At 40.3% G+C, this 23,131-nt stretch overlaps 1 protein-coding gene across 15 annotated transcripts in view; it reads left to right on the forward strand.

Moving 5' to 3' along the window:
* The window catches only part of ppp1r13bb (protein phosphatase 1, regulatory subunit 13Bb), a 148,859-nt gene that overhangs the window by 120,261 nt on the left and 5,467 nt on the right, over positions 1-23,131 (forward strand). For 9 of the 15 annotated variants that reach the window (XM_070879296.1, XM_070879287.1, XM_070879288.1 and 6 more), the window contains 9 exons: positions 5,345-5,497; positions 5,825-5,938; positions 8,589-8,764; positions 9,121-9,646; positions 9,778-10,517; positions 18,676-18,813; positions 18,944-19,077; positions 20,506-20,672; positions 22,333-22,532. In XM_070879296.1, the coding sequence (XP_070735397.1) occupies positions 5,345-5,497; positions 5,825-5,938; positions 8,589-8,764; positions 9,121-9,646; positions 9,778-10,517; positions 18,676-18,813; positions 18,944-19,077; positions 20,506-20,672; positions 22,333-22,532 (2,348 nt within the window). The remainder of the gene's footprint in view (positions 1-5,344; positions 5,498-5,824; positions 5,939-8,588; positions 8,765-9,120; positions 9,647-9,777; positions 10,518-18,675; positions 18,814-18,943; positions 19,078-20,505; positions 20,673-22,332; positions 22,533-23,131) is intronic. The other 6 variants (XM_070879290.1, XM_070879294.1, XM_070879299.1 and 3 more) reach the window with 3 other exon arrangements.

The raw sequence follows: 23,131 nt of genomic DNA on the forward strand, positions 1-23,131 counted from the left end.
ATTTTTGTATGCTTTTTCTGTTAATTTCATGTTGTCCTGTACCTTGTCCATGGCTGTTTTTTTTTTTTTGGAACACTTTCTACTGCTCTTCTGTCGATTTACCCATTAACAGATTTGCCCAGTTTACCTCATCCTGTTGAAGTCAACCTTGCCTAAATCTAGATCCTTAGTAGCTGTTTTATGTTTCTCCCTTTCAAACATAACGTTGAACTCACCATATTATGATCACTGTTATATAAAAGTTAGGCTGTTTACTAAATCTGGCTCATTACTCATTATTAAATCTAATATAACCTGCCCCCTTGTTGGTTCTAGGACATATTGTTGCAGGAAACTATTCTGAATACACTCAAGAATTTACTACGTTTCTGACTTGTTAGTCTGCTCATCCCAATCTAAATGCATATGTTTTTTTTAAAAAAAAGTTAAAATATATATTCAAAATCACCTAGTATTGGGCAGTAGTAGTTTATTCTACAAATTGATGACAATTATACTAAGGAACTAAGAGGCCTGATGTCAGCAGTGTATTTCTCCATAATGCATCACTTCCTGATGTTTATCCTCTACATTTAAATGGATTGCTTTTGACTACTTTGCCTTGGAGGATTTTGGGATAAATTACTATAAAGATGTTGCTGTTAAGTTAAATTAAGTTCAAGGAATTAAATCCACAGAACAATCTGGGAAAACTGATTTCGACCTATTAGTTGGGACCAGATGAAATATTTGATAAAGGATGCAAGAAACACCTTTCTATCATTGAGACAGTGTGGTTTGTTAATGCATTTTGGTGACATTCATGCATAATATGTTTAAAAGGACTCATTTTATTTTAACACAAAAGGAAGGTAGCTGCCAAGAGACCTGTACCTAGGAGGGTGATAGCAGGTTTGATTGGTAGTTCAGCTGGTCAATCCCCAACAGGGACAGCTGAGGAAAGTCAAAGGTGAAGTCTTCAATTTCCTGTCGAGCTGAAGCTAAGTTCGATCTGCAGGAGCTTGGATTTTAAAACTGTCAGATGGAGAGAACTCTTCTCTCTCAGAATATAGGCAATCAGTTCAGCAAATACAGACATAAAAGTGAAACTCAGCCTGTATCAGTGGCTATATTTGCATAATTTGTTTTTGCTATTGCAAGGAGCAATGGGGATTAGATTGAATATCATGGAAAAGTCTGTTCTGGTGGTCTTATGTTTTGTATCAAATAAACAAACTTGTATGTTTACGATTGGTTGGGCTCGCCAGAGTGGATAGGAGAAATGCACATGGGGCCATGTGCAAGATTATAGTATCAAGTATACACAGTGAGGAGTTTCATTGCTTTGACTATCGGGTCATGTTATCTTATGACTTTAATATCAAGCAGTAAAGGCAAACTTCTGATCGTGGGGTGGGGAAGGGGAAGGGTTCACCAATGGCAAGTATCAAATGGCACCAAACTGAACAGACATTTGGATCAGGAAACTTTGACAGTCTTAAGATTTTTTCTTTCTTTCTTCTACCCCCAAAGATGGATCAGTTTAAACAAAAAGCAAAATACTGCAGCTTTAATCTCTCCATGATGCCTCTCGACCCCTCCACTACCTCTGTGCTGTCAGAGTACTTGTCCAACATCCAGTCTTGGATAAACCACAATTTCCTCCAATTAATCACTTGGAAGACCAAAACCATCGTCCAGCTCCCACCACATACTCTGTACCCCTACCACTGATTCTGTTCCTCTTCTCGGCCATTTTGTCAGGTTGAACCAGGACTGCTTTCAACCTCGGCGCCCTAGTTGACCTCCCCCAGCTGAGTTTCTGACTTGATATCCTCTCCATCACAAACATTGCCTCTTTCCACCTCTATGACATCACTCCCCTCCACCCTACATCTGCTGCTGAAATCTTCATCCATCCCTTTGACACCTCCAGAATCAACGATTCAAATGCTCTCCTGGATGGCCTCCCATCCTCCATTACCTTAAGCTCATCCAAAACGCTATTGCCCGAATCCTATCCTATAACATGTCCTCTACCCATCACCCCTCTTACTGATCAGCATTGGTGGCACACCAGTATGGAAGTTGGTCAGAGTCGCTGCAAGTACAACAACAACTTGCATTTATATTGTGCCTTTAATTATATAGTGCATTTAACATAGCAAAACATCCCAAGACGCTTCACAGGAGAGTTATAAGACAAATAACATAAGTATGTTTGAGTTTGTGTATGTATTGGCACATGCGGCAGAGCCTGGTCTTTAGTTGTCTTGGATCCCCTTGCCACTAGACCAAGACCGTGCTCAGTCAAGCCCATGTGGTAGCTGGTGTGCAACGGCCACCGCACGTCAAAAGAATTCATACACTGGCATCTTCCACCATTTAAAATGAGTTCATCAGTCAGCTGAGTACTCATTGATAGTGTGAAAGCAAGTCATCCTCGACCCCGATGGACTGCCTATGATGATGATGATGACATTGCCACACGGTCCCCAATGCCTCCAATTCAAAATTTTCATCTTCAAATCCCTGCATGGCCTTGTCACTCCCTATCTCTGTAATCTCTTCCAGCCCTATAACCTCTGCCCCAGAACTCTGTCCTTCAGTTCTGGCCTCTTGTCCATCCCTCCCTCCCTCCCCTCTCCAACATTGGCAGCCAAGTCTTCAGCTGCCTCGGTGTTGCGCTCTGGAATTCTCTCCCTAAACCTCTGCCTCGCCACCTCCCTCTCCTCCTCCTTTAAAATGCTCCTTAAAATCCACCTATTTGACCAATCTTTTGGGCACCCCTCCTAATATCTCCTTTTGGCTCTGTGTCAATTTTTGTATGATTTATACCTCTGTGGAATGCTTAAGGACATTTTTTATCTCTATCTCCCTTTCTATATATATTCCTATCTCTCTACATACACTGTAGTAGAATTACATAGTATTTACAGCAGAGAAACAGGCCATTTGGCCCAACAGGTTTATGCTCCACACGAGCCTCCTCCCACCCTTCTTCATCGAACGCCATCAACATATCCTTCTATTCCTTTCTCCCTCGTGTTTATCTAGCTTCCCCATAACTGCATCTATGCTATTTGCCTCAACTACCTCTTGTGGTAATGAGTTCCACATTCAATCACACTCTGGGTAAAGAAGTTCCTCCTGAATTCCCTATTGATTTGTCATTGACTATTTGGGTACACTCGTGAGACGGCTCCGATTTAAATTAATGCCTTTTTCGGGTCTTTATGTCGCTCGTTCACTGTGCAAAGTCCAACGAATGATCACAGGCCAAGGAGGGCTGTGGGTACTCTGGTGTTACGGAGGACCAGGTAGATTTTTGTGAATACAGGCGGCCAGCACGGGTCTCGCCCAAGCATACAAGCCACCACTAAGGTAGAGGCAAAACTAAGTCAGTGTCGTGAGGATAAGATTATTCGCCCTTTAGTCATCAGCTGATGTGTACGAAGCTTTATTATAACAGACACGTGTTATTATAAAAACAATCCATCAATGATAAACAAATAATCAAACCAATGATAAACAAATAACCAACCAAGTACAACAGCAACTATTTACACTCACGCTCCTGTGTAGGAGCCGACCTGGTTCCATACCCATAACTTGGGGCTCTGGTAGTGAAATCTCGGACAGTTTTTGGATAGCGCAGTCTCTTCGACTGTTTCTAGGGGTGCTTCTCCTCGGTGTCCTTTTTGACATCATTAACTTGGAAAATTTTCTCGTGGCCCCTGATCCCTTGGAATGGCAGTGACTTCCTATCCAGGGTAACCTGAGTTGATTATCCGCTGTTGGTTGTGTTCAAATAGTCTTTACTCTTGCCTGGACACGATCTTGATTGGCAGAGTCTGGTTTGGTCAGCCTTAGGTGCGAGTTTGATGTAGGGCTTTTGTCTGGGGCTCATCCCAGTTTGAACATCCAAAGGGTATTAAAAACGAACCATTTTTATTAGGTTTGCTATCCCCTCCTATAGGAAGCATGATTGCCGCCGATCATTGAATTACTCGGCCAGTCAATTTGGCGACACTGATGTGTTGCCGGTCAGGACTGCATACAGGTATGACTCACTGTGGCTTAGAACTCAAAAGATGGCCACAACTACATTGTAACACTTGACTCCCAACATCAAGATGGAAAATTTACAGGCTTGAGACCGCCACAAAAGCCCTGTGGTAACTCCTAAGAGGTCGAGGGATTTGTGGTTATCCTGCCTATTTTGAGTGACTCGTGCAGTCGTTTTGCCACCATTGAAATGTTGTCCAGTGGGACCCACGTGCCGGTACGACTCTCTATGACTTAGAACTCAAAAGATGGCTACAGCTACTTTGTAACCCTGAACTCTGAGAATTATAGTTACTACTCTTATATTTATGGCCCCTAATTCTGGTCTCGCCCATAAGTGAAAACATCAACATATCTATCTTTCGCTATATGTAAAATGGAACCATGATCTGATGTCCTTTGCTAATAAATAGAAGTATAATTTTTACAATTCAATTTTCTGGTTCAAGTTTATTAGTTAGCTGATATTTTAATCAGAGTGTCCTAATTGGATCAATCCAGTTTTAGAAGCCATAAATATTCTAAGTTGAAGATTTTTGAAACCATATACTCTGAAATTAATTAGTCATATCCATTTATAATTAGTGTACTTAGTAATATGTTGTTTTTGCATTACTAAAATGTAACTTTATGATTTGGGAACTGAGTGGTGCAGTGACCTTTCACTTCTGAGATTTTGGATAGAATCCAACCCAGGCTAATCAAACAAGTCTTCGCTCTCTGATGGTTGTAAGGGTCCTATGTGAAAATAGTTTGGCTGATTACCATTTAGTTCTTAAGCCCACAATACAAAACCGTTGCTAATTTGGCACAAAATTGGCAATTTTGCTTGAGAGGCTGCAAGATGGTTCATGGAGAAAATGGAAAATAGCACACGAGTTAAAGGCTAAGGCATGTTGTTTGGGAAGAATTGCAGAAGCTTTATTCTTATTGTGCTATACCAGATCTAGGAATGCTTGATGCTGACACAAGGGAAATAGGAAAGTTAAATTTCTTGCCACTAAATCCGTCCCCTCAAAGAGCTCAAAAATGACTTTTTTTCCACTAAACTATTATACCATACCTACCTCGGTGTTTAATTCTTTGATACTGTACTCATAAAGCTCTTACCAGTTATTAGCAAGTCTTCAAGAACATTTTTACTGTGTCATATTTTAAATTTATAACTAGTATTTCAAATTTCTTTTAACCTTTCTCTGTTACATTGTATTCATTATATTCTTTGTGTTCTTGTACTTTTCTTTTACTTTATCACTGGGTCCTTCAACGACTCACTTTGCTTTGACTTCTTGGACAGAAACAGATGGGAATTTGAAAAAATCTCCAGGCATTTGGAAAGTTTCTGATTTAGACATCATAGTGGAGCCTGTTTTATTTTCTTCTGCCTCTCTAAAGTCTCCAGATCATAACGTGATCCACTTGGCAGCTTCTGTTCCTGACAAACTACATTGTGAGTCTCTGGAACTCTACTGACTTTACTTAAAGGACATATTCTGCTGTATAGCTTTTTAAACTTAACTAAGACAATCTTTCTCCTTGCCTTAGAAGTGGCATTGGAAAATACTTGGCTAAATTGAATATTTTTGTTGCAACATGATCCTATGAATTATTGTAGATACAAGTAAACACAATTGTAGAGCCAAATGTATGTATTCATTCAAAAAACACAATTACAAAATTTGAATCATGTTTTAACAATGCATTTAATATTTGAGGTGATAAAATTTAAACTAATGAGTTCTACAATTTTCTTCTATTTTCTGTTGGTTATACATAGATGAAATTCTTAGACACAAGCTGACCGGCTCCTGGGTGGTGTCTGATTTGGATGTGGGTCTTGACTCTGGTTCATCCTTGCATTTTAAAAACTATGAAAGCAGATGCTTGGGTTGTACGTCTTTATACAGTTCTGCTTTTTGAATAGACTGACGTAAATGGTCAGAATTCTGAATGTTACAAGCCCTAAAATGCATCCATAATTAAAACTGGCTTCCTGTCTGGGGATTTTTGAAACTTATTGTACTTAGTATACCTAACTGCACGTGTTTGTGTGTATGCCTGGTGCATGAAGCTTCCAAAATGATTGGCTGCTAAAATACTATAAACTGAAACCTTTTGTACCCACTTAACTCCCCAAAACCGCATCTTTCACAAATGATTATAACAGCCTGCCATTGAGTGTAATGGTATGGTGGTATAAAGTGTTACAAATCCCATGTAATGCTTCTGATCTAAATGTAATGTGACAGTTAATCTTGCATAGAACATACTCTTGTTTTGCAGTATTTAGTATGTTATGCAAAGTCATGTTTTCATTTATTTACAGTAAGAGATCCATTTGTGAAAGTAACAAGTGCAAGAGAGCTGAGGTATAATGAGATGTTGGATGCTGGGAGGACTGCAGGTTTTGCAGATGGAAAAGCTAAGATGGGCTTAATGACCTTGCTCATCCATGTTTATCTTGTTGATCTGGAGTAACAGTTATGTTGAGCACCTTCATTTGACCCGCTAGTAATGTCTTGATTCCAATTTTAAAAAAATGTTGCCCTCTTATATCTCAGCTTTAAATCTAGATCTTGTGAAAGCAAAATATTTATGTTCCAAATTCTATACTTTAAATAATTTTGCAGTTGTCCTGGGCCTTCCTTTAAAGAGTTTTTCTTTAAACTCTGCTTTCAGAGGCACAATTATAACAATTTATTTTACTATTTGTACCGTAATTTTAACAATGTTTTAAAACTGTTTTAAATTTACAAACTAGAACAGGAAGAGTTGATTTTCATTTCAAAAATGCCTGCTTGCTTTAGTCTTTTACAAAATGATGATAATCCCATCAAAGTAAAAAAATAGATTTTCTTTTTAAAGAGAATAACCACAATACTACTGTAAATGTACAACGGAACAAGATTTAACAGGATGGGTTGTGTTCGTTTAAACAATTCTTGAGGTAAACCTTGTGGTTCTGTGGAGCATTGTTGAATTTGCCATAACTAAGACTGTTGGACTTAAGTATGACACTTTCCCATACCATTTGTATTATGAACTATAACGCACTGTGTAGTGCCAAATAAAGTGAACTAGTTTTGCCCCCCCGCTCTCCCCCAATGACTTAGCAAAATTTCTCAATGAGTAACTCTGCTGTACATATCAATACAATCCCAGATTTGATGAGTGGTTGGTGCTGATTTAGCTGGTCTCAGCTTGAGTGGGATCTACAATAAGCCTTAGTGCCCTTTGGATGGGGGGAGGGGGGAAATTGTCATTGGTACCTACTTCTGATTGCTATCCAATGACACTCTCTCCTCTCTCTCACTGGAAATGTACATGTGGATGTCAGATAAGAATAGCCATGATGGTTATCCTCTCCTTCCCAGTCCACCCCAAGGTAAACAGTCTTTGAACACACTGTCAAGGCTTGTATATTAATCGTGAGCAAGGTAAGCAAGGGATTATGTGATGGAACCATAACGTAGCAAAGAGCTGATGCTTTCAGAAGTGGAGGATGCTCAGAAAATTGGCAGAGAAAACTGGGGATTTTATTTAAAAAGTTAAATAAATTTCCTTTTTTATTGCTCTTGTTGAGAATCAACCATGGCATTGTAGACAAATGGGATATGTGCTTTGCCCTTTTAGAGATGTATGGTAAAATGATGGTATAAAACATTTGGATTGTATTGCTATTTTTTTTAGTTTGAACTGTATGATCGTATTTACAGAATAATTTTACACTTTTGAACAAACTTAAAACTTCCATCATTGAATAGAACAACTGATGAATTTGAGAAGTATTTTTGTAACTGACATTTTATAAAGCACCATTTTTCCATTTGATTGCTTTTCATTTGATAGCACCATTTTATTATGTGCCATTTCCTAGAAAGTAGGTGAGCTTAGTAGCCTATTCTCTGCTGCTAAAGTACAGCCATAACAGAGGCATGGGAGCAATTGTGGATTGATGTCCTATCCATTCCTTTTTTCTTTGATGGGCTAGTTAAGATAAGAAATTCTTCATCTGTGAGGAATTTGTTAATGAGGACCCATAACTAACAACACAGTAGCTTACTATATTAGTGTGTTAAAATGCTGACCCATTCTGCCTTTCGATGCCAAGTAAATGCTTAGGAAAATGATTTCCCCCCACCCCCCCCGCCTTGTTGTAGTAATGTATATTGTGTGACAAGTGACATCTACTATTGGTATTTAGAGGGTCATTGCTTTTATCGTAGGTCTGCTGAGTGAATAATTATTCAGTATCTAATCATCAGTTTGTAACTAAACTCAACTGCTTGCATGTGTCATGTACATTAGTGGCATTAGGAAATTACATTGTCTGTTTGTTCCCAAAATGGCTGCAGTGATTGTGCTTGAACAATAGCTGGTGCATTCTCTCCCACCCTGCCCCACTGCAGTGACAGAATGGGAAAGCTTGAATATTTACTAACTGGCTGTGATCAATTTAACTAAAATAAATAGCTGTTTGAATCAATTTTTTTTTAAATAACACTTATTACATATTATGCAATTTTTCATGTCCTAATCAGCTAACGATGGAAATTGGCCAGCACTCCCACAGGGATCTGTTACCACAGGGAAACCACCTCCAACAGCAAACAATGACTGGAAGGAATCCAATATGGATACAGTTTTGAAGCCAGGAACTGGATCAAGTCAGGCCCTGTCCACATCCTCAGCTATTTCAAGCAATGAGAAAATGGTGGTAGGTTTTGGCAGTGCTTCAAAGTGTTCTTTGATTTACTGTGGAAGCTTTCTTTCCCTATTTTATTTTAATTTAGCAAATTAATTTCAAGGTACGGTCAACTCTAGATGGCAACATACTTGTACTTCTCTAGGTCAAAAAACTAAATTTGTTTTCTTTTGAATCCAAACTTTTATATTTTTTATATATTGAACAGCTTGAATAATATGAATATGGTAGACGTTTTTCGTAGAAGACTGAATTCATAATTTAATGTTTTCAAAAATGGCCATTAATTACAAATTGGTTAAAATAGCTTAGGTTTGGGTATTATAAGCTGGTTCTGAATAGTTTTAACAATATCTTCTTTAATTTAGGGTATTGAAACAGGAAAAGTACCACCATCTGTGCCCAGTGCAGTAAAGCAGCTGCCTCAGTCTTATGGACCTCACACAAAATCTTCTCTCATGGCCATTGGCTCTACAAATTCACTGGAAAGGATGAAAGACAGCACCCAGCCTCGGCCTAGTATGGGTTCAGTCTCTAACATAACTTCAGCAAACTGGCAGAGACCTATCCAGCCTCCCCCACCTGCAAGCACATTTCAGGCTAGTGCCTCGCAACAAATTCAGCAGAGAATTAATGTGCCCCCAAGTCCGACTTATCAACCTACTGGTTCACCATTGTTCCCTGCTGGAGATAACAGACCTGATCCACCACTAGCAGTGGCTGTAAGGCCATTCTTGGCTGATAGAGGTTCTAGACCTCAGTCTCCGAGAAAAGGGCCTCAAACCGTGAATTCAAGTTCAATTTATTCAATGTACCTTCAGCAAACTACTCCACCAAAGAACTATCAGCAGGCTGCATATAATACCCTAAACAAAACACATACTGTTAAAGCAAGTAAGTGGTTTAAGTTATTTAAATGTTTGAACAAAGCCATTAGTAATTTGCTAGTTTTATAGCATTGTGTCTATAATAAAGTATAATTATTTCATTTGGTTTACTAAAGAAGTTTTTCTTCTCCTTTCTAGTGTATGGGAAGCCAGTATTGCCATCTGGATCTGGTTCTGCTTCACCGTCTCCTTTGCCTTTTACTCATACCCAGCCTTTTCCAAGTTCACATTCTCAGACCAATGATGAAAACCAAACTAGTAATGAAAAAGACCTAGAACATGGGACCTTGCCACCTACCAACTCAAATGTTGAAAACATCCCACGCCCTCTCAGTCCAACAAAACTATTGCCTATTGTGCACTCACCATTACGGTATCAAAGTGATGCTGACCTAGAAGCTCTAAGGAAGAAACTGGCACATGCACCAAGGCCTCTAAAGAAACGCAGTTCTATAACCGAACCAGAAGGCCCAAGTGGACCAAATATACAGAAGTTGCTGTATCAGCGTTTTAATACACTTGCTGGGGGTATGGATAACATGCCATTTTATCTCCCTAGTAACACACAGGACTATGTAGGTGCTTTAGCAGATGTTGATAATGGTAACACCAGCCTAGTAGAGTCTGGTTCTGTGCAACCTGAACCAATAACTCAGCCCGAACTTCAACCATCATCTGATGCCAATGATAACCAGCTGCCTTCTCCTCCACATTCTGAATTGATTCAGACAGATAACAATGAGATCTCTGCGACAATAGAGGACAATAACAATAATCCCGCTGTCGTTCAAACGGATCAACTACCAAGCCCTATACCAGAGATCATATCACCAGAAGATGATGTTCCACTACCATCTGCTGTGCCACCAGCCCCTCTTGTAAGTTTTGTGTTGCATCTAGTATAACTATAAACAAAAGGTAATATCAGTACAATCCATGGATATTTTTTTAAGCTGCATGTCCTGGGACTGAATAGCATAGCAGATACTTGTCCATTCCAGCCTGGGCTGATGGATGCAAATCTATTTGCTGGCTAGGAATGTTCTATATGAATTGAGTTTGGATTGTTTCAGCTGGATATGCACCTACAAGAAGTCTGCCTCAAATTTGGCATTAGATTGGGAATTTATTTTAGCCTACATGTGCTCCTGATATGGGAGGTAAAACTGATGTGGCAGAGGAGCTTTTCTGAGTTTGGGAGCGAATAGAGCGAGGCTTCACTTTGCATCTAGCCACACTGATAACGTGGATATCATTTCACAAGTTTTGTCCAAAACTCTAGAAATCTTGATCATTGCTATTAAAGAATGTTACTGAGAATTGTCTGAAGTGCAAGGTACAGTCTGTATGACTGCTTCCGATGTATGTAGATGATTTGGATTTAGACAGGGAACACAATATTGACATTTACTGATTACACAGAAGTAAAGGGGATTTGGCAAACAGTGGAAGTAGATGGGTATGGGGAATTGCCAGACAGATAACTGGTACAATTTACATAGAAATTCATAGGTTATAATACATAAACTGGCCATTCAGCCCAACTAGTCCATGTTAACGTTTACATTCCATGCGAGAAAATAATGCTAGTCACATTTACTCATTCCTTCATCCATCTATCCAATCTAATCTTTAATCTTGAATGTTGACATCGTTTCTGCCTCAACCACTAATTCTGGAAGTGAACTCCACAACTTTATGGGCCCAAGTTTCGGGCCGCGCCTAGAACAGCGCAGCCCCGACCTGGATTCCCGTTTTTCGCGCCACAAAGTGCGCCTAAAAAAAAAAAAAACTTGCCTATTCTCTGGCTCCCTGCAGGCCCTCTGGAGTTGGGCGCGGCGCAACACAAGCTGTGGGGAGCGGAGCCAGGTCCCTGCGCTGAAAACAGTGCCGGGACCTCGGCACAGGCTCGCTAAAGTGGGCGCGCATGTGTGCAGTAGCTCCAAGCGCCCAAAATCTGTGTGGGAGGGGCCCGAAGCACGCAGCCCCTAGTCCTGGCCGAATGGCCTCACTGGGGCTGCGTCGATAAGGCTGCCTCCCATGCCCAGCTCCTGCTTCCTCCGAACCGGGACCCGACCCGACCTCCGCTTCCCTCGCTCCCGATCTTCTCTTCCCCCACAACCCCCCCAACCCTCCGCTCCCGACGACTCCCCCCCCCGACCGACCTCCGCTCCAGACACCGCCCTCCCCCTCCCCCCCCGACCGACCTCCACCCTCCCTCCTTTCTCGCCCCCGCCCCTCCCTCCCCCGCCCCCTCCCTCCTCACCCCCCAGACACTGACACAGACAGAGAGATAGAGACACTGACAGAGACGCACGGGGGTGCCGTCCCAGCACGCTGTTGGACTCCCAGTGCTGCAGTCAGTAAGTAGAAAATGTTTTTTTTAATTAATTTTTTTTGATTGATTTATTGATGTATTTATCATTTATTATTGATGGCTCTTTTTGTAAAACTGAAGTGTTTAATGTTTGTAAACTTCCCTTTTAAAACCTCCCCCATTCCCTACGCCTGATTTGTAACCTACCCCTGATTTTCTAAGTGTAGACAAGTTTTTTCTGAGCGTACAAAAATCTACACTTACTCCATTCTAAGTTAGTTTGGAATAAGTTTTCACTGCCTAAACTTTCAAAACGGACGTAAGTGGCCAGACTCGCCCCCTTTTTTAAAAAAAAAAAATCTGTTCCAAACTGAAACTGTTCTAACTGACTAGAACTGGAGCAAACTAAATGCCGAGAATTGCAATTTCTAAGATACTCCATTCTAAACCAGTTGCTCCAAAAAAACAGGAGCAACTCAGGCTGAAACTTGGCCCCAAAAACTCTAAATGAATTTCTCTTGCTCCCTGCATACAATACTCTGTCTTAAAGTTTTGTGTAGACTCATCATTACCTATTATATCTAAGATGTGTCTTTGTACTGCCAAAATGGCCATATAGCTTGACCTATTGCTGATTGGTCTCCTTGGAGGATAAGTCGCACCCTGAAGTTCCTCTGGAATGTGTAATTGGAACTGCCCAGCCCAAGTTCTGACTGACTTTCCAATTTGTAATTCGATCCATTTTGACTTCAGAAGCCAGAGGCTAGATCTCTCCAAAAGCCACCAAGTTCCAGCCGAAGTCCCTTACACCAGCGCAAGTGCTGCTTCCCCCAGCCGAAGTCCCTTACACCAGCGCAAGTGCATAACCTTACCCCCTCCTCATAGATGGGGCATTGTGTGCGGATTGTTCACAGGTTTATTGGGTATGAAATGAATAGTGACCGTGTCGTGACTTCTGGATTTCATCCACTCCAATGATGTCCCTTGTAAAACATGCACCAAGCTTTGAGATAAAGGGGATTGGAAGAACCTTTCTCCCCTCCAACTCCTCTTCGTCTCGCGCTCTCGCTCGCTGGCTCTCTCGCTCTCGCTGGCTGGCTCTCGCGCTCTGGGTCTACTTCTGTTCACCGTATAATTACTGTTTTTTAATCAAAATGTGTCGCATCACACCTTTGTCATTTATTTAGCCTGTTTCCTTCATCTTTTCAATATCTCTTTGCAGTTTTCTATGAGTTTCTAAAGAATTAACTATACCTCCTATATTGGTATCTGTAAATTTCCACACCATTCCTTCATTGATGTACACATTGAACCAAAGTGGCCCCAGAATGAACCCTGTGGGACATCACTCTTGTACCCTCCAGTAATAATCTGTGTGGTACCATGCCAAAAGGTTTTCCTAAAGCTCATGTACACTACATCCACTGCATTTCCTCCCATGTCTGTTAGTTCCTCAGAAAATTCTGAGGCTTGTCGAGCACGATTGTACCTTCTGAAATCCATGCTGGCTACTTTTATTTTTATCTATCTATATCTAGATATATGGTAATTTCAACTTTACTTACTCTGAAGTTTTCCTACCACAGATGTTAAGCTAACTGGCCTGTAATTTTCGAGATTGACTCTGTCTCCCTTTTTAAAAAAAAATGAACACGTCTTAAATCTGGCTGCCCGAAAACCGACATTTTTGAGAAAATCCCATTTGATAGTCAGTAAAATAAAATCCGGAATTATTGTCCAAAAACCGGCGGGCCGGGCTAGTTATCAGTTTCGCCGCTATGTTTTAAATGGCATGCGATCAGTCCAAGCCTTGCTGAATGACACCCGGTCTGACCTGACCCAAGCAATTATTAGTACTTTGTCTGTCTTGGTAGCATTTTCTTGTCCGAAATCCGATCCCAAGGTTGCTGGATTTGAGACGTTGTACTGTACATTGTCCACTCTCCAGTCCTCCAGCATGCATCCACACTCAAAAGAGCGCTGAAATATAGTTTCTAGGGCCTCTGCAATTTCTTATCTATCTCCCTCAAGATCCTAGGATATATCCTATCAGAGGCTGGAATTTGTCTTCCCTTAGCTTAATTAATTTGTCCAGTGAATAAAATACTTTTGTTTTGTTTGATGGTTTGTGAAATTTTTCCATCACACTCCCTCTTAGCTTTTTATCCTATTAACCTCTTTCCTTATTTTCTAATATTTTCTTTTAGTTTTTTTCATTTTTATTCTTATTGTCTTTACATCCTGTACTTCAATTTTAATTGGTTTCTAACCTCTTAAGTTATCCATGGCATCTTGAAACTTCTAGTAGTTTGCTTTCTAAATGTAATCTGTACCTTTGCAATTTTTAAAAAAAAACATCCCACTGTTGCTCTACAGACGTGTGTGCAATATTTTCTTCCACTTTCCACTTGCTCCTCATTTTTTTCTAAAATCTGCACTGATCCAATCTGGTGGTCTAGTTTTTGTACTGACTTTCCCCTTTCTAGTTGGATGTTAAACCTAATCCTATTGTAATCAGTGCTCTCACTGTGTTTAAATCACATTTATTTCATCTACCTGATCTATTTCTTAACACATACCAGATCTTGCAATGCTCTGTCCTTGTAGGATTATTAGCAAAGTGCTCGAGGGATGAGTCCTGAGGAAAGATTTTGGGAATTCCATTTACTACACTGTCCTAATCAATAAATGGATAATTAAAATCTCCCAGAACAATAATTTTGATATTCCTACTCATCTCAGATTAGAGAGACTGACTGGAGATTTCCTCTTCTATTTCATTCCCACAATTTGAGGGTTTGCAATATATCCCTACTAATGTTGCAAGCCTTTTTTTAATCTTTCAGCTACATCCATTTTGACTCTGTACACCTCCATGTCTACACCAACCCCCTCTATAGCATATATTCCCCCTCATCAATGTTATTGATATGGCTCCATTCTTAGCTTTTCTATCCCTTCTAAACATGTTTATTGCAGAGTAGCGTGAAGTAATGAACCTTGGGCGAATAAGCAAAGAATGAGTGAATATACTCAATGGAAAGATATTGGAGGGACAGTCACTCTGGCTTCATAAACATAATTCCTTAAGTTCAGTGGATCAAGCCATTGAAAAAGGGTTTTCATAAAACCCAAAATTATGAAGAAAAACAGGTAACCATAATTTTTTTTACAAGGCCATAGTTAGCCCACATTACAACAGTGGCATTTCAAAGGCACTTTATTGGCTATGAATACATTGGGATGTCCCGAGGACATGAAATCCACTATATAAATGTAAATTAATTTGCTCTTTCTCTTCCTCTGCCATAATTGGGGTACTGACTATAGTTTTAGACATGTCATTATTTAAGCCATAGAGAGCATACAGCTTAGATTCACTGAGATGATACCTGGGATAAGAGAAACTGTAGTTAATGAGAAGAGACTTGTGATATTGGGACTATTTCCACAGGAGAAAATAAGGCAAAGGGGAGATTTAATAATGGATTTTAAGTTAACAAAGGCTTTGTTAGGTTGAACCAGTAAAGACTTATTTCCTTTGGTTGCAGAGTCAGTGATTATGATTAAGTGAGAACAGGTGTTAGAAAAAATGTTTTGTATAGAAAGTTGGTAAGTATAGTTATGAGGTAGTAAGGGACAGACCATAAAATTTTACGGGTAGAGTTGGAAACTTTTGAAGCAAAGGCAGATATAGGGCTATGGGAATAGAGTCTTGATCCCCTGCTCTGTGCTGAATTAGTTGATCTCAAGCAGGGTGCATTTTGGGTGCTGCAGGAAGCCTTAGCACTGCTGGGTTAGTTAAGGAAAAATTGGAGGTACTGTACCTAATTGAGCAGCAGAAGAGACAAAACTGGAAAACAAAACTAGGGGAGTGCATATTTTATTGCATGTTCTGTTGGATTTAGATTTAGCATCACTAACAGAAAAGAAATTGGGGGAATGTAGCTTTAATTTTGAGCAAGTCACTTGTTGCTGATATTTGCAGATCATGACTATGAAAGGGCAGTACTTTATAAGAACATAAGAAATAGGAACAGGAGTCGGCCATATGGCCCCTCGAAGTTGCTCCGCCATTCAATAAGATCATGGCTGATCTGATCATGGGAGTCAGCTCCACTTCCCTGCCCGCTCCCCATAACCCCTTATAGTTTAAGAAACTGTCTATTTCTGTCTTAAATTTATTCAATGTCCCAGCTTCCATCGCTCTCTGAGGCAGCAATTCCACAGATTTACAACACTCAGAAGAAATTTCTCATCATCTCTGTTTTAAATGGACGGCCCATTATTCTAAGATCGTGCCCTCTAGTTCTCGTCTCCCACATCAGTGGAAACATCCTCTCTGCATCCACCTTGTCAAGCCCCCTCATAATCTTACACGTTTCGATTAGCTCACCTTTCATTTTTCTGAATTCCAATGAGTAGAGGCCCAACCTACTCCACCTTTCCTCATAAGTCAACCCCCTCATCCCTGGGATCAACCTAGTAAACCTTCTCTGAACTGCCTTCAAAGCAAGTATATCCTTTCGTAAATATGGAAACCAAAACTGCACGCAGTATTCCAGGCCTGGCCTCACCAATACCTTGTATAGCTGTAGTAAGACTTCCCTGCTTTTATACTCCATCCCCTTTGCAATAAAGGCCAACATTCCATTGACCTTCCTGATCACTTGCTGTACCTGCATACTATCCTTATGTTTCATGCACAAGTACCCCCAGGTCCCGCTGTACTGCAGCACTTTGCAATCTTTCTCCATTTAAATAATAACTGGCTCTTGATTTTTTTTCTGCCAAAGTGCATGACCTCACACTTTCCAACATTGTACTCCATCTGCCAAATTTTTGCCCACTCACTTAGCCTGTCTGTGCTTTTGCAGATTTTTGTGTCCTCCACACACATTGCTTTTCCTCCTATCTTTGTATCGTCAGCAAACTTGGCTACGTTCCACTCAGTCCCTTCTTCCAAGTCGTTAATATAGATTGTAGATAGTTGGGGTCCTAGTCCTGATCCCTGCGGCACCCCACTAGTTATTGGTTGCCAACCAGAGAATGAACCATTTATCCCAACGCTCTGTTCTGTTAGCCAATTCTCTATCCATGCTAATATATTACTCCCAACCCCGTGAACTTTTATCACCACATATTGTGCCATATTATGTTAAATCTTGATATTATTAAAAATGGATGAGTTTATTAAAATGATTGCTTAAACTAAAGGGATTAGTGATTTTCTTTTTAAACAGTTGGTAATTTATTGAACATACTATTGCATTCCATAAACCTAGACTTTGGTTTTCCTCAGCATAAAATCTGGAGATACTGCCATCTAAAGCATATAACTTTAAATACTACAGTAACAATTTTACACTTTTAAGATTGATGTTTTAATTTTTAAGACAAAGCCATTGGACTAGAAATTGGTCTTTTGGTGATGGCAGTATTTTTTTGGCAAAAATACCATTTTAAAATACCGGTTTGTTTTAAAGGCCTAAAATTGGCCAAAAAATGTGCCTGACGGTAAAAATCGGTGTTGCACGAGGATTCGCAGTGGAATCCGCAGCCCTCACCAACTTTAGTCCGAGGCCGCTTACCGCTAAAATGACAGGCCCTGGAATAGGGTAAACACGCAAAAAAAAATTGCAAAAAATAAAAAAATTGCAAAACATTCACAAGTTACATTTCAGCAAATTGCTGAAAAAGAATTAAAAAAATAAAAACTTTAACTTAGCTTTTTTGCAGATCTTCATACTGCTGTTTCTGGGGCTGCAACGCAGGCTTTTCTCACGTGTTTTTTTTCCACCCAGAATCATCATCATCATAGGTGGTCCCTTGTATCGAGGATGACTTGCTTCCACGCCAAAAAGGGATGAGTTCACAGGTGTTTCAATGAAGGACCTAATATTCCGGATCCCAAACTACATCTTGAAGGGTGGAAGATGCCTGTGCATGGATTTTTTTAACGTGTGGTGGCTGTTGCACCCCAGCCACCACCCTGGCTTGACAGAGCTAGGTCTTGTTCCAGTGGCAAGGATTAACCAAGACAACTGGAGACCTGCTCTGCTGCACGGACCTAGTGCGCGCACACATCGCAGTGTGGGCTGGCCCGTGCTGCCCCTGGGCCCTCTCCTCTTCTGGGCCCCCATCACATCCCTCTATGAACTCTTGCCATTCCTTCGCCCCAACCTCGTCACTCCTGCTGTACCTGCCTGCACTGCAATCAGCCGTCGCCCTCCTGCAGCAGCACACACTGCTCCCTGAAATGGCATGCCGCCGCACACTGCTCCCTCTAATGGCCCTGGCCTGCTGATGACATCCGAGAGTATGTGCAGTATAAACAGATCAAAGCTCAAATCACCAGGCTCCCAATACAGAAAACACACACGTTTCATAGTGCCGAATAGCCAATTTAAAACTATATTGCTTTTTTTTTGTCTTGCACAATGGTGGTCTGCTTTTCAGTGGTATTGCAAAACAGTTAGTGCACAACTTTGGCCAATTTAGGTGAACACCCTTTTCCGTCAAAAAACGGGCACAAGGCTGGCCAATTTTTAGCCCAATTGTGAGATTGTTCTCACTTTGCAACCATGTAAGTTATCTCCTTCACTGTCCTCCTCCCTTTCTTACAGAACTCTGTTGCTAAATGGTCATGGGAAAATGAGCTTCAAATGTCTATTGTGCGAATTGTTAAGTTTTTGTCTAATATTGCTGTCTTTCCTCAGATTAAACGTACAAATTTAAAAAAGCCAGATTCAGAGAGGACGGGCTGTGGGATGAGGGTAAAATTCGATCCTCTAGCTTTACTCCTAGATGCTTCTTTAGAAGGAGAATTTGATCTTGTGCAACGCATCATTTATGAGGTAGCGTTTCTACATCATTTTTGCATTGTCATTTGTTACATTCTGCATTTGAAATTCCTACACAATAGAATATAATGTTTTAACAGTTAGTTGATATGTTCAGCATTCAAAGTTGTTTGTTTTTGGCCAGGTTAATGATCCCAGCAGACCTAATGATGAAGGGATTACACCATTACACAATGCAGTGTGTGCTGGTCACCATCACATTGTGAAGTTCCTTGTTGATTTTGGTGTAAATGCAAATGCAGCAGACAGTGATGGATGGTAAGTTTTATGGAAATTGAAATATAGTGTTCTTTTCTTTGAAGAGATGTTCTTATTGACATGAATATTGGTTGAATATAATTTTTGCAATGGGGATTCTAAGAAAAGGGCACATAGTCTTAAAAATTAGAGCCAGACCTTTCAGGAGTGAAATTAGGAAACACCGATGGGTGGTAGAAGTTTGGAACTCTTGCGCAAATGGCAATTGATGCTAGATCAATGGTAAATTTTATATCGGAAATTGATAGATTTCTGTTAACCAAAGGTGTTGAGGGATATGGGCCAAAGGCAGATATATGGAGTTAGATCACAGATCAGCCATGATCTCATTGAATGGCTGAACAGGGGTCAAGGGACTGAATCAACTACTCCTGTTCCTAGTCAAATAAATGTTTAGACCATGCTGATTGAATCTGTCCTCAATTGAACTTTAAAGCTTTCCATATAATTGTAAATTTCTATAATGCATTAATGTAAACGTTTCCAATTAGGTGATCTAAACTAGACTTATAATTTTATGAACTCTCTTGCATGCGATGCGCGCGCATGCATGCACACACATTAAATACATTTCCATTGTGTAAAGCATAGGATTGTTGGTAAATAAATGACTGGCTATATCCATACCTTCAGTGATGCTCTGTACCTTGGGGAAGCAAGTAGTGTGGTAAAAATGTAGCTGCCTCTGCTCTTCCTGAGTTGTTTGTAGGCAAGTGAATGCTGAAATAGGATTTTCATTACAAAATGAGTTTGACAAAGTGTGTATGTGGGCAGAATAATGGCAGATGCAACTTTATGCAAACAGGTGGATAATACTGTCTATAGGAAAGAAAGAGGTGCCATATGTACTCGGGTGTTGAGATAGCTGAATGTGACTTGGGAATCTTGGTAGTTTTGATATTAAACATGTCTAAGCAGTGCAGAGAAGCAATCAACAAAACAGTAGAATATAATTTAGAGGAAATAGTGATCAAACTGTAGAGTACTATGGTCAGACTGTACCTCGAATACTTGCACTCAGATGTAATTCAAAGGCGGTGGCTGGGATTCGAATCTTACCAGCATCAAGCCTCTGAATGAAGTACAAGTTCGGTTTGTATTTGCTTCTCTTTCCCTACCACTCCCAACCATCCTCCCACAGCGATGTTCCCCTTTAAATTTTATGATCTGTATATGTTTGCTGTTGAAGTGATTATGATGCGAGTCAAACTCATATTGCACATAATAACTACAGGGTATTTTGGAGAATCTTTAGCTATGTAATTTTAAACACAATTAGGAAAACTGCCCTTATAGTTAAATGATTATGGTCTACGTGTGGAAATATGGTTTACATAATTCTAAGACTGTTTGTATGCTTAACTAACTTGGCATATCTGAGTGATTTTAATCTGGAAGTTGTCTCAAACTGTACTGCTGTCTTTTCAGGACACCATTACACTGTGCTGCTTCCTGCAACAGTGTCCAACTCTGCAAACTGCTTGTAGAATCTGGTGCTGCTATTTTTGCCACTACTATCAGTGATGTTGAAACAGCAGCAGATAAATGTGAGGAGATGGAAGAAGGCTTTGTACAGTGCTCACAGTTCCTTTATGGCAAGTATCTGTAAACTTTGTAATTCTTTTACAAAAATGTATCATCTTTTCGTGCGCATGCTTAACCTCTTTTTTTTAAACTTTGTTGTCAAAATAAACTAAGCAGTACTTAATGTTGCAGTATGTTCACTGTCAGTTTATTAAGTTTCTCTGCCATGTGTCAAATGTTCTATCTCCACTAACTATACACTGAGCCACTGCAACTCTAACCAATATCTAGATTGATTCAATGCTCTTCTTCCTCCATGATGGTATTCAGTCTCTGCCTCTCAAGCTTGCTGTGATCAGGAACTTGTCATTTGGGGACATATACCAATGTCCGATTTTTTGTTCAGTGAATTAATACACCCAAAGCAGTCCTGCCATTTTTTCTTTTACTTTTGAAAGGTTTATGTAATGCAAAATTGAAAGAGTTACGTGTGCAAATCAGTGTCATCTTTAAAGTATCTATAGCAACAGAAACTTAATTGTGTAGTAATGCTTGTTTTAGTCTACTGTTCTAACAGTTTGACGATGCCTCAAGAAGGTGGTCAGGTTTGAGACTGGAGGCAACTTGCCACTTGAACATATCTGCAGTGGGCAGATTTTATGTCCAAGGCCACATAATGGATTGCCAATTGACAACAAAGCATTCCCTTTTTGAGAGGGGAGGTGGAGGAGATTTAAAAAAAAAAAATTCTGGACCCATCCAGTTCTAATTCCACAATAGCATTTGTGGTCAAGTCCAGAGACTATACTGTTCTGTTCTCTTAACTTTAGAAGAATGTATGATGATGAGTAGCCTGATGTGTTTTTAAAAGTCTATATGCATATATAGACTTATGGTCTACAGGGCAGTAGTGATACCCACCCTCTTATATCGCTGAGACGTGGACTATATACACCAGACACCTCAAAACGCTGGAGATGTACCACCAGCACTGCCTCTGCAAGATTCTGCAAATCCATTGGCAGGATAGACGCACCAACGTCTGTGTTCTCGCTCAGGCCAACATCTCCAGCATCAAAGCATTGACTGCGCTCAATCAGCTCCGTTGGGCGGGCCACATTGTCCTCATGCCCAAAGCAAGTGCTCTACTCAGATCTTCGACACGGCAAGTGAGCCCCAGGTTAATTTCAAGGACACCCTAAAAGACTCCTTGATAAAGTGCAACATTCCCACCGACACCTGGGAATCCCTGGCCCAAGACCGCTCAAAGTGGAGGAAGAGCATCCAGGAGGGTGCTGAGCACCTTGAGTCATTGCCGAGAGCAAACAGAAACCAAGTGTAGACAGCGAAAGGAGCGTGTGTCAACTCAGGCTCCCTACCCTTTCCTTCAACCACTGTTTGGTCCACCTGTGACAGAGATTGTAGGTCCCATTGGACTCTTCAGTCACCTGAGAGCTTACTTTTAGAGTGGAAGCAAGTCATCCTCGACTCTGAGGGACTGCCTATGATGATATGCACATATTAGCATTTATAGGTATTATAAATTGTCATGAAATCCTCGCGGTAAGCTTTTTAAAAACAATGCCTGCTTGAATGCACACTTTGGAAGAAGGCAAAAAACCTGTGCTTGATCCTCTAAGTAGAACTATATAGCGTACATTTTGTAAAATGACCAGCCGACATGTTTGTCCATTCCTGAGGTAATTGAGAATTATTTTCAACCCACAATAGGAGTGCAGGAAAAAATGGGTGTCATGAACAAAGGTGTGGTTTATGCTTTGTGGGACTATGAGGCCAAGAACAGTGATGAATTATCATTCCATGAAGGAGATCCTCTGACAGTCGTGAGGCGTAAAGATGACAATGAAACAGACTGGTGGTGGGCTCGTTTGAATGACAAGGAAGGCTATGTTCCTCGCAATCTGCTAGGGGTAAATATAACCTAAATTTTCTGTAACTTTATAATTATTCAATAAAATGTAATCGTGCAAGTGAAACAGCTTGCGGTAATACCAGCTGGCGAGTAGTAAAGGATCCCCTCGGAATGAGTGATCATAGCATAATTGAATTTCTTATTCAGATGGAGGGTGAGAAAGTTGGATCTCTAACCAGCTTACTCGGCTTAAATAAAGGAGACAGAAGGTAAGAGGGCAGAGTTGGGTAAAGTGTAGGACGGTTGATGAACAATGGTGTACATTTAAGGAGATATTTCACAACTCTCAAGAAAAATATATTCCAGTGAGGAGGAAAGTGTAAGAGAAAAGATAGCCATCTGTGGCTAACTAAAGAAATAAAGGATAGTATCCAATTAAAAACCAGGGCATACAAAGTGGCCAAAACTAGAGGGAGGACAGAAAACTGAATCTTTTAAAAGCCAGCAAAGAACGACGACTAAAAAAAAATGATTAAGGGAAGATAGACCATGAAAGTAAACAAGGGCAAAATATAAAAACAGATGGCAAGAGTTTCTATATGTATATAAAAAGGAAAAAGGTGCCTAAAGTAAATGTTGGTCCCTTCGAGGATGAGA

Source organism: Pristiophorus japonicus, chromosome 4 (assembly GCF_044704955.1).
Source record: "Pristiophorus japonicus isolate sPriJap1 chromosome 4, sPriJap1.hap1, whole genome shotgun sequence".
Classification (NCBI taxonomy): Eukaryota; Metazoa; Chordata; class Chondrichthyes; family Pristiophoridae; genus Pristiophorus; species Pristiophorus japonicus.